Below are 12,607 nucleotides of genomic sequence, written 5' to 3'. Positions count from 1 at the left end.
TCAGTACGTACGTATTCATGGACACGCCCACGGGGACATACCAGACAAACTCTAATTTTATTTTATTTGAACTTGTCAGGTCGAATTTGTAAGTGTTTGGTGATGAGATTTTATGCTCCTAAAGTATTAAGCTTTACTAGTGGTTTCAAACGGAAGCATTTGAATTTGCTTCGAACCAAGTGGTTTGATTTGAATGCATATAACTTTTGATTGGTTATAATTTGAAAAGTCCAAATACCAAAATTTCAATTCAGACACGACCAAATCACCCGATACACAACTGATAGCAACTATATAAATGATCGCATCTTGAACAAAAAGTAAAGAACTAAATTTTTTTTGCTCGTTATGTGTATTCCTTTCACTTGGGGAGAAAATGGAAGTCGTTTTGTCCAATATATATTTTGGAGCCGGAGTCATTTAACTTTCTCTTGGCCTCTTTCAGCTGGTGCGCTCTATCAGCTGGCAATCACTTTGAACAACTGGGAAGGAACTTATTCGAAAGTCTGATACTAATGATAACTGATTTATTTGAAACTTTCAGGACAATATCCACATTACATTCCATCAGTTATGAGAAAACACTTTCCAGCGTAAATAAGCCAACTCGTATGCATCTATTAAACCTCAATGCAGCTTCTAAACATCATTAAACAAGAAGAACAATGACAGCAACAGCTAGAAAAAGCTGAGCAAATCTGCAGGTGGAGAAAAGGAGTGAAGTTGCTTTACTTGGAGAAAGGGAAGGGGGCAGTATTGTGACTGCTGGAGATGACGACGGCGAAGAAGGAGATGTTGCAGATGAAGTGGGAGCCTTAGAGGAAGATACACGAAGCACATTGATGTCGACCTTCTGACCAGCTTGGCAGTGACCAGGAATACCGCAGAGGAAAAAATGGTGGCCTTTGGAGGTGATTGTGATCGAGTCGTTCCCAGTTGTGTGAGTGACAATAGGTGCAGACGCGTTGCATGACTTGTACTCAGCATGGTGAACTTGCATTACATTGTGAAACTGAGAATTGTACTGAAACACTGCACGTTTTTACATTGTCAATGCAAATGAGGTACAGAAACAAGCAAAGTGATAATTATTTTGAGGAAAAACACCGGCAAGAATCAAATCACGCTCTTGGGTCATGGGGTGTCAACTTTAGATCATTTATCATGAGGACAATAACTAACATTTCCGCAGTAAACAGAAGATATATCATACATATATAGAATTCAGTGGGGCAAGTACCCCCTTGCCCCCACTGTGAATCCGTCCCTGGGAACTGAGGGAGATGTTATTTGACAAAATTTACTACACAATTAAAATTAGGTGACTTATTTTATTTGTAAAGTGACATTTTCATTTCATTTTGAAATTGGATTTCGTATTTACGGATGATGCAGAAGAACAAAAAGTTTAGCAAGAGCCAAGAGACATACTGCCGTATTATGGACTCCAGCAGTTGCTGGGATTCATTATTATGATTTCGATGTGGCAAATTAACACCGATGGGCGATGGCACTATCAGAATTATTTGCCATCACTTGTAATTTCCCACTTCAAACTTCAGATATGCGATGCACACTAAATTTGATTCTAAATCAGTGTCTGAGTCCCGTCCCATCCCATTCTTTAGTAACATTTTTGGCCAAGATGAAAGTGCAGTAGTTGATAATGATCAGGGACAGGATACCTATGTTCAAGTACTCGTGTCTAATGTTAAACTCTGAATCTCTTGCTGTTATTTCAAAAGTGAATACTAAAAGCCAAGGATGAAATATGTAGGTGGAGACAGCAAGCTGAGTCTGACATGCATTCATGCCTCCTAATCCAAGTCCACCACATACTGAATCATGATTATGAGAGAGTTGTGGCCAAAGCCAAGATATTTCTCTCAGTGGGACTGTTAGTTACAAGTAGTTGCAGCCCACTTCTTTATTCACTAATAGCTCAAGGCCACTTCAACTAACCAATGTGACTTCACTGCTCTATGTTGTTCCAAAATAATACTACTAACACCTAACATATCTGTGAAACTGCAGACTATTTAGTTTTTCCGAAAAAGATGCTGCAACTCTATAAAGATAAAAAAAAAAAATCAGAAAAAATATTATCCTTAGAAGTTTAGGGTGCTGCTCCTCTGATAAGGAGTCCTTGCTTAATATTTAGGGTTTATAGAACAATTGAGAAAACAAAATGCATGTAAACAGTGAGGGATGTGGAAATGAGGAGGTTAGGAAAAGACATACAGATAATATCACCAACATGAAAGGTCTTAGGAGCAGACCATTGTCTGTAATCAACGCTACCAGCAATGGTCCAACCTGCCGAGTCCCCTACCTTGTACACTGCTCCCATACTTACCTGCAGCTGGCTAACCAATATCAGCAGTCCCAACGAAACAGTCTTACTCGGTATCATCTCCTTCTTCTCCATTCTCCAGACCATTGTTGGATGCAATACTTATCGACAGTTATAAGATGAAGGGGGAAAAGCTAGAGATAGAAAGGGGTGAAAAGTCTGTGTACTGATGTGGTAGTTTTTATACCAACTGAAGTTGTAGTACATCAGAAGGCAGATTGTTTAGGCGTGCGACATGCTTTTAGTGCGTAAAGTACTCATGACACCAGCAGGGGTCCATCATGTAACAAACTTATTAAGATACTATCTACTTGCTTTTTAAGTTTGTTTACAGACATAGAAAGCACATTTCTTCTGTTTTATCACACTGATACCAACATAATGGCTAATTAAACCGGTACAGGAGTCGATTTAAGGCCCTACCGCATGAACCTAAACCATTGAGTTCACAACCATTGTGGAGTGAACCAGGTTACCACATAAACTTGAACTGTACAAGAGGCCTCACTACACAATGTATAATACGTAGATATAAACAGAATATCTCAAATTGTTGAATCACAAAGCAATTTGTATGAAGCATGCAAATTAAGTTGAAAACTACTCTAACGAAGAAATGAATGATACAGACATCATTCAGATTGTTCCTGTTTCGCTCTTTCTTCCCACGATACACACAATAGACTGCATGATTGTCACAACAACCAACTATGATGATTTAACAACAATCAGCAAATCCTTTGTAAACAAATCTACTACCAGAAATGTTAATTACGAAAAATAACAAGGAAAATACTGATAATGATGACAATAGAAAGAAACACTCAAGATGAAATGGTTGAAGAACTTGAAAGGAAAGATTATTTATCAGACTATTTATTTCTGTTGGTACTTTATAATATAATCAGAAAGCTTCATTTCAAATACTACAAAAATTGTTTTGTCATATTGAAGAAACTGTTTCAGTATAAGCATTGCATTTAAAAGCAAAGGAGCAACACAATCTGTTTCGCAATTAAAGTTGGAACAGGATGAAATTTAAAAACCAAAACCAAATAGTTGCTAGTCCAGAATATAATGTAATAGATTACCTACAAACTTATCAACTACCAAAGTTCTCCCAAGCATGTCTTCATCCTCCTCTTATTGAAAATAGATATGCTGCATATATTGATGCACTCTATACTCTAGCAACTCCATTTTTATCAAACATATCATCCATCTCCTTCCCCTCGTTATCAACCATGTATCTCTTCCAGAACCAGTGTTTCTTCCAAACTTCTTCAGTCATTTCCTCAATTGGCACGTTCTTGGTCTCGGGAATAAGAAAGAATGCAAAGAGAGACATCACCAACACCCAAGCGGAGAAGAACAGGAATATACCAAACTTAAAGGTGCAGAGCATGGACAAGAATGACTGTCCTATGATGAATGTGAAGAGCATGTTGACGACAACAGTCACACTCTGTCCTGCTGACCTTGTCTCAAGTGGGAACGTCTCGCTGGGAATTAGCCATCCTAATGGCCCCCAAGACCATGCAAATGATGACACGAATGTGCATATCATGACCACTACTAGTATAGATAAACCGCTGCCTAGATTGTTGCTGTTATCCGAAAGCTTCATTCCAAGTACTATACCAATAATAAATTGTGCAAGAAACATTTGAACTCCAGCTTCCAACAATAGTTTTCTCCGACCCAACTTGTCAACAAAATAAATTGATACTACTGTTGACACCACATTGACAGCACCTGTGATCACAGCTGAATACAACGAAGCATCACCTCCAAATCCAAGCGAGTTAAACAAAACAGGTGCATAAAACATAATTGCATTGATTCCGGTGAATTGTTGGAATATCTGCAGAAACAAAAATACATGAGGATCTAATTTTAATGTAAAAATGTAGTTCTCAGAAATCGTTGGGCTCTTGTTACCTGCATAGCAACTGCTATGATAAGTTGTGGCCTGTTCTTTCTCATTGCAAGGTTCCTGAAAGGTCTTTTGACTGCTTTAGCTATCCTGCTAGCCTCAAGAAGCTCTTCGAATTCAGGTTCAACATTCTCAACACCACGAATCTTTCTGAGAACTCTTTTTCCTTCCTCCAATTTACCACGCTCAATAAGACTGTTTGGGGTATCCAAAACAAAGATAGCACCTATTGTTAGCAGTGCTGCCGGAAATCCAGCTAGTCCCAACGACAGCCTCCAACCCCATCCACCTTCAATTCTGTTTCAAGATTTCAGCAGACAGGCAAACTCAGTAACAAATACATCAACCACTACAAATCACACACAAATGCACATACTAAGCACAAAATATAACCATAGGCTTACTTTGCTGTCCCATAGTTAACAAGGTTGGCAAACAGAATACCAATGGTGACATTAAGCTGGAACAATATGTTCAGTGCACCGCGTATCCTTGTAGGTGCTATCTCCGACAAAAACAGAGGAACTGCCTGCAGATTTCATACCATACCAAGAATAAATTTAACAAACCAGGAAGATCATCAACCATTTACAGACAATACTATTAGTAAATAAATCAAACTTTAAACATCAAACAAGCCTAAAAACTTGTAAAGGACAGAACCATATATCCATACTTAGAATCTGAGCTACCAAATCAAAAAAAAAAAAAAAGAAAAATAATAATAAGATCTTTTTGGTTGAACAGGATAATGATTCAGAAAGGGACACCATCACAAGAATCATATATACCTAATAATTGCAGCATCACAGAATAAAGTTTACAAGACCCCATTGTCATTACTTTTCTAGAGTTTGGAGGAAAATATACAATTAAACACATTGAAAAAGACTATGCCGACAAAAACAAGCACAAATAATCAAGGCCATATACATTCACAGATCATATTTTCTGGATCAGCTTTTATTTCTTTAGCATTATACAGTTGACTCCGACTTTCTTGATATTTTTCAAGAATTTTCAGGACCAGTCATCATTCAATCTTGACCCACGATTTTGGACCAGAAATAAAAATAAATAAAATCGCATAACAAAATTACTAAATATAAATACATGTAATAAAGGACAAATCCGATAATGACTATGCTAACAAGATACCATTAGCGGAATTTTTCTTTTTCAAAATATTTATTTCCAAAGATGCCAAAAACATACTTAAACTTAATTTACTTGCATAACAATATTCAACAAAAATTCGAGATTTTAGCAATCAAATCAAATCGAATAAAAATCATCAAAATTTGTTACCTGATTTGCAAACCCAACTCCACAGCCGAGTGATAATCTACCAAGAATAAGCATGAGCAGATTCACAGCGGCGGCATTCAGTATAACACCGCAGATAAAAAACACGCCGGCGATGAGCATCGTGACTTTCCGGCCAAGTTGCCTCGTCGTATGCGAAGCGAACAACGAAGCCACCAGAGCAGCTAAATAAAGAGACGATGTGAACCATTGCAGCCCTTGATTGTTGTATTTGCAGTAGTTATTGTCTTGAACTCCTCCTTGCTTTCTTCTGTATACCACCGGAAAGAATTTTTTCAAGAACGGGTCCATCGATGTTACACCACCTGCATGCAATCACGAAAATCAAGAAAATTTTATTTTTAAATTAAAAATTTTAACTATCACAAAAAAAAATAAAAAAATCCAACAAGTGTGGAAGATTTGTCTGAAAAAACAGAGTACGTAAAACTGATTAAAACCGATTCCCGATTCTTACCCGAGACACCAACATCATAACCGAACATAAGGCCACCCGTGGCGGCCATGATACATGAGATGATAACAATCGGAGTGATTTTTGCCTCGAATTCTTTTCCGCCCGAAGGCCCTAACCCTCCGACAGCCATGACTCTTTGAGTACGAGAAGATTTTTTTTTTTTTAATGTATATGAAGATGAAGTAGAAAGAAAAAGAATTAGAGAGTGAATAGTAAGAAGGAGAAGAAAATTGTAAGGTCCTGGGAATGTGAGGAGAGTGAATATATATAGACTAGAAAATGGGCGCTGTCCAATTGTCTATTAGGATTTTGATTAGCTGTGTGGGCTCCCCAATTAAATTTTTGCATGTGTGGATAAGTTTTGTAATTAGCTGGATTAGGAAAAGTAATTAAAAGGGGATAAATTATTCAATTCGAGCAAAAGAAAATGCAGAGGATTTCTGTTTTGTTATGATTTCTGTTGTCCTATTCTCTCAGATAATTATTTGTTCTCTCACCTAACTAGAATTCGAGAAAAATATTAAGAGGTCGTTTGGACCAACTTAAAAAAGTGATTTTTTATTAGAGTAAAGAAGTGAATTAGAAGTGTGAAACAAATAAGTTAATAAAATAGTTGGAAAAGATGTGAAACCTCTGAAAGAGAAAAATTCTTAACATTTTTACTTCTAACGTTTTATAAATGTTTCTTGATTTTTTACACAAACAATACAAATAAGTGATTGTAACTTATAAATCATAAGCCCGGCTTTTAAGCTGGAAACAAACACCTCATTGTTATTAGTAATTTATCAGATTACTGTAATCAACAAGATAATTGTACGACGGACTCACATGTAGAATCTTATATTTCTTTCTCATTTATTAGTTGGTATACTTTTGTGGGAAAAAGATACTCACGCGAGTGTCCACACTTGAAATCTTATCTTCAAGCTGTGACAATCAATATAAACAAGTCAAATTGATTTTGATTATGCACAGGAGACTTGGACCATTTGAGAATATCAAACGGTTATGGGCAAGAACTCTTTGCAAGTACTTGGCTACATATCTCTTTTATTCCTTTTTGTGGTCATTCATGTTAATCATGAATAATTTTAAAATCAATACTCTTATAACGGGTTTTTTAGTGTGCTCCTGACCACACGCCGCACACACTAAACACCTAATTGTATAAGTTTGGTGGATTTTAATTGGCTCCTAATCTTTATAATGGTGGACCTCCCTGCAAATTCACCAACCACACCAATAAAAAATCCACCAAAATTATAGAATTTGGTGCTTAACATGTGTCATGGGCACACACTAGACAAACCACTCTTATAAATATTCCTTTTATCCTAAATACTCTAGATGAGGTCGTTGACTTTTGTGCATATAATTTAAATTTCATTAGCAGGATAGTTATATTGCTTATTTTGAAATTTTTATTTTTGCAAACAAAATTTAGAACTGGTGTCAAAAAAGTAAATGACTTATATTTTAAAACAAATGGAGTATCAGGGGGTGTATTCGATTGATATTTTTAATGGTTTGTACGTGATTTTGATTTTGTGCAGATTATTGACAAAATGTCGTAGAGTATATATAAAATCTTTAGGATTTAATCACAATGTTTCAATATATCATGAATTTTGATGGGATTTCAAAAACTTTAAAATACGTCGAGCAATACCACAAAATTCATTATTTTATGAAATTCAGAAAAATGCATCAACATCTGAATACCATCATATTTTAATGAATTTTAAACAATCTCAATTGATATTAAATTTTTAACCACAATTTAAAATCCAATAACACTAAATTTTGTAACCTAATTTAAGATCACAATTGAATATCCAAAATTTTAATGAATATTAAACAATCCAAATTAAATACCCTCGGATTTCAAGAATGAAAAAAAATTATAATCACACTCGAATACCCGATTTTTTGAGCGCGGATGGTTGGCAAATGAGCCAAAATCAACGAATGTTATCGTTCTCGTCCATATAGCTGAATATGCGAAAAAGCTGTCAAAGTTAAATTTCATTTTACCTTGCAGATTTATTTCCTATCAGAGCTTCATAACTCTAATAGACATTACTTAAATTAACGAGTTCTGTTTCCTTCCTGTTACACACATTTTATTGTATATTTTAAAAGCTATCCTTACGAGATTTACTTCTCGTTCTCGTTTATTTTACATTAGAAAAAATAAGGGTAATTTACAAATAAAGTAATAAATCTGAATTCCTTTCTTACACGGTGAAATCTAAAAGCTCCGGGGGCTGTGGCGAAAAATAAAAACGTGCTATTTATAGGTTGTTTGTATTCTAGTGCACGAAACAAATGAGTGTATAAAAACGTGATGACATAGCAGGATATTCTTTAGACAGTTCTGTAAAAATATAAAATATTTTAAAAATAAGTTAATTTTAAAATAAATATACTGAAGACGTGTTTTTTTTAATATGATACTTTTACAAATTGAATATCTTTTTAGATAAATCTTCAATTATTTAGACTATTTAATCATGTTCACAGAAGACATGTCTAACCAAAGCAATAGTAATTTTTTATTTTTTTTGAAAATAACCAAAGCAATAATTTTGGTTAGACACACAATACTAAAAAATCATAACACATACTAATCTTTTCTTACGAGAACAAATATATATAAACAAAAAATTTTAAAATTTGTGTTAGGAAAGAATTAAATTCGAAAAATGGATCAATCTATTAGTTTTAAATTCGAAAAATGGATCAATCTATTTCAGCAGGACTGCTATAATTGCCGTGGCCTACTGTAATATCTTCTCTTGCCAGACTCCAATCAAAAGAGCCTAAAATACAGGTGGCCATGTCTTGTAATAACTTATTTTCCTATATCGTATAGTAAAATTTACAAAGTAGTTGGCGTTGTCGGTGATTTTTTTGTTTGGTTACTTGGTAAGATAACTGCATTCCTTCTATTTATTTAGCCGACAAAACAAATTTTAAGGGGAAAAACAACTATTTTTAGACTTTTGTTAAAACCTGTACATCAATTATATACCATTTGTTCTATTCACGAAACATAAAAGTTCCAATAGTAATAATCAATAATTACTAACAGAATCGTTTATTATTTTATAAATTTTAAGCATAAAATCATCTGCTTGCTTAGTTATTTAATTGGAACAACTAATTATTCAATTTAAATATTAGATTTTAGTTATATATTTGATATTTTAATTATGTGAAATATTTAAATGTTTATTCTTTTTTTTTGAAGCAAAGGTGTTAATCTAATAACAAAAAGCCATACGGCATCTACACCAATGATCGAGTCGAACAAACAGTAATTTGCAATCGCCTGTTCTCATAAGTAGACAGTTAAACGATATTTTGAAGAAAATGTATATACAAATACAAGTACCCACTTCATGCATACTCGTTAAATTACTGGTACCCTCTTCATCATGCCCTGACAGAGCTATCGTTTTAGCTATCGACCAAAACGGCGATTCCATACAAACTTTCATCACCAAATCAAAACCCCGCTTACAATTAAGAAGCGAAAAACAAAACTCTCACCAGGGAGAGAAAACAACCTTAGATCTGAAGCACAACCACAAAAACAAGAGAAGTTGGACTGAAAATCCACCCGCTTGAAAACAGAGAAGAAAGACACCGAAATCTCCGATGGTTTTAGATCCAAGAATTCTCCCGAGAATAGATCCGGAGCAAAACCACAAAAACAAGAGAAATCAGACTGAAACTCACCCGCTTGGAAGAGAGACAGTGAAATCTCCGATGGTTTTAAATTTAAATTTCCCGAGAAGATGTATTATTCAAAAAACTAGAAAGAAAAACAAAGCAATCAAGTGATTCGGGGCTTTCCACCAGTGAAAATCGATAGAAGCCCCAGACGGCTACGGCAAGAAAGAGGCCAGAGAATTAGGGTTTGGTTTTTGATTCCGATATGTTACTATACAAATCTTGATTCTCTTAAATGTTTATTCTTAATAATTTCATATGCGGGGGAACTCTGGGATGTGTGAACCTAATTGAAAAAGACCTATAAATGCATGTTAAGTATGTAATACAAACTCCCCCGGATTCACCTTATCAAACAAAACAAATTTGTTGGGGTTTAGCTGAGAATTTGGTTGGTTGAATTTAAAATTATGATTTACGACTAAATGTTAATTTATGAGTTTAAAACATTTGTTTGAATAATTTTAATTTAATAATAACTTATAAAATATTAAAAATATAATAATAAAAAAATTGATTTATTAATAACTTATGATTTATGATTTATGTTTAATTTTCGTAAAAGAACTTTGAAAAAATAAGTCACCGAAAAGTACTTCAAATTAACTCCGGCCTTCAAGCCAATATCTGGCTTATTTTATTCGTGATTTTTAATCAACTCCTGATTTATACATAGATATATATATTTTTTGTTTAATAGCGGACAAACAGCCTCTTGACAGCGAACCAAATGAATTTTGTTTGCAAACTTATTTTATTAACTAGGATGACTAGTGACTCATTCTTAAGTATTTCACTCGACAACAATTAAGCATAACGACGTAATATAAGTGAATTGCTACCCCGTGAATTCAAAGCATGATGTTGAAGACATTGATACATAACTGTTAAAAGATTCTCTCTTGACGGACACGGTGTTGTATAAATAATTAAATATATATAATCGCATATAATTGTGTTTGCAAAATAATTGTTTTCTTGGAATCCCGACAAGTGGTACAGTATCTTCCGCTAAAAATAAAATAATAATTTAAGTAATTTTTTATTTTGTTTTGTCAGACCCGGATTTGGTATTATAATTCTGATTTTGGTCCCGTAGTCCAGCTGATGTATAAATCTGAACTGGATAGTGACATATCGTAAAGATATTTTAATTTAGTTCATTTTGGGGTTTGACTATTTTAGTTGATTGACAGCTAATTTAAAATCTTGACTTATTAGGCCACTCGTGGAGATGAGGACAATCTACACTGTAAAATATAAAATTAGTGATGGCAACCGAGTGAAATCTTGGTTAATTATTCATAATGATGTTGAATAAGTATGAATGGTCAGATTAATGTGTTTTGCGGCATCTTGGTGTGGTTTGGAACTTTTGATTCAGAAGATAAGGATGATTATTATGGATAAAGAGAATCGGAGAAACATCATCAATTTTTTCGGAGATTACATGATTCGGCTAGCTTGCTTTTGCATAAATAAATATATTTATCACGAGGCGATTAATTAATTCACGTGACAAAACAAAGTCACCGCCACAAAAACGAGCACACAGGGCCAACTTGGAAAAAAGATGATTTAGGCGTTCGATTTTGTTTAAGAAATATTTATTTATTAGTTATAAGTAGTACGTTATCGTCTTTTTTAACTTGCACTCATTAAAACATGCTAACAACTACTTTTTATTTAGGCGAAAGAATTTAAATTATGAAGATTTTTTGCATCCCGGGTGAGAGCCAACGAAAAATCACCACATAACTTAAAAGTGATTAGTAGTACATATTAAAAAATCCGATAAGTTATTTATAAATGAAAATTAAAGTTTTATAAGTATAAATAAATTTATTAGAATTTACAATTTGTTAAATTTAAAAATAAAATATTATAAAATAATTATATACATTCATTTTAAATTAATTTTGAATATCAAAACAAATCAAACTACATTTTTCGACTAGTAAGCTGGGCTATAAATGCCGAGCACATAAATCCATCTTAAAACACATATATAAATAACTCTGAGCTCAACAAATTCTTAATATTGAACTATAATCAGTTAATTTATATTTTTATATGTTTTATTAAAATTAAGGTGCATGCGCTATATTTATTTTTCACATGGCTGTATCATTTGAATTTAAACATATTTAGAAAAATATAAAAACAGGAATTTAATTCAGGTTATCAATTGATCATTGATGACTGGTCTGCAGTCCGGCCTGTTGCAGAAATAAGCAGAGGTTGTGGACCAGAAAAATGGAGTCAAAAAGTGAAGCTGGGAAAGTGATGAAGATAGCACAAGTTGCGTGTCAGATGAGATGTGTTTGTGATGCATGCACACAAATAAGATCGCGCTTAGCAAAAAAAAAAAATTAAGATCGCTCGACATCACTAGAAAACAAAGGAAACAAAAAGGAGTGGAAGTCATCCATCCAGCATGATTTTTCAGTTGCCACAGCCCAAAGGTGTTCAGTTCAGTGGCGCATACACAACATCACCATCTTCTAAGCTCATCATTGTTGACAATGTTTCAAATTTCAATATTTTTCTCACTCGAAATTTCATTTTTTAGGTTGAAGAATGACAAAGTACTTTCAGTGTTCATTATGAGAATATTGTGAATGATGAGAAGTCGAATTAAAAATTTCTTGAGCCTGAACTATGATATATTAATATCATGAGAATCAGGCGAATGATGGAGAGTCGAAGTTGATTTCTTCGCCGAACCTTAACTACAATATCATATCGAGAATCAGATAACGAAGAGTCGAATCTTGGTCTAATTTGAAATCTT

The 12,607-nt window shown here is 33.9% G+C and overlaps 2 protein-coding genes across 2 annotated transcripts; both read right to left on the bottom strand.

Annotated features, from left to right (window-relative positions):
- Positions 1 to 571: 571 nt before the first annotated feature.
- LOC108199537 (mavicyanin-like) lies at positions 572 to 2,562 on the bottom strand. Its single transcript, XM_017367385.2, has 2 exons — positions 2,242 to 2,562; positions 572 to 1,032 (listed from the first exon to the last, which is right to left on the bottom strand). The coding sequence occupies exons 1-2, from the start codon at positions 2,438 to 2,440 to the stop codon at positions 650 to 652; spliced, it is 582 nt and encodes a 193-aa protein (XP_017222874.1). The 5' UTR covers positions 2,441 to 2,562; the 3' UTR covers positions 572 to 649.
- A 715-nt stretch (positions 2,563 to 3,277) lies between these two features.
- LOC108199536 (sugar transport protein 13-like) lies at positions 3,278 to 6,346 on the bottom strand. Its single transcript, XM_017367384.2, has 5 exons — positions 6,073 to 6,346; positions 5,598 to 5,920; positions 4,694 to 4,818; positions 4,295 to 4,586; positions 3,278 to 4,217 (listed from the first exon to the last, which is right to left on the bottom strand). Exons 1-5 carry the CDS (start codon positions 6,200 to 6,202, stop codon positions 3,534 to 3,536), a joined length of 1,554 nt encoding a protein of 517 aa, XP_017222873.1. The 5' UTR covers positions 6,203 to 6,346; the 3' UTR covers positions 3,278 to 3,533.
- Between the last annotated feature and the right edge of the window lie 6,261 nt (positions 6,347 to 12,607).

This window comes from Daucus carota, chromosome 8 (assembly GCF_001625215.2).
Source record: "Daucus carota subsp. sativus chromosome 8, DH1 v3.0, whole genome shotgun sequence".
In the NCBI taxonomy this organism is placed as follows: Eukaryota; Viridiplantae; Streptophyta; class Magnoliopsida; order Apiales; family Apiaceae; genus Daucus; species Daucus carota.
The sequence above is the reverse complement of the archived record's forward strand: the minus strand, read 5'-3'. Positions and strand labels throughout refer to the sequence as shown.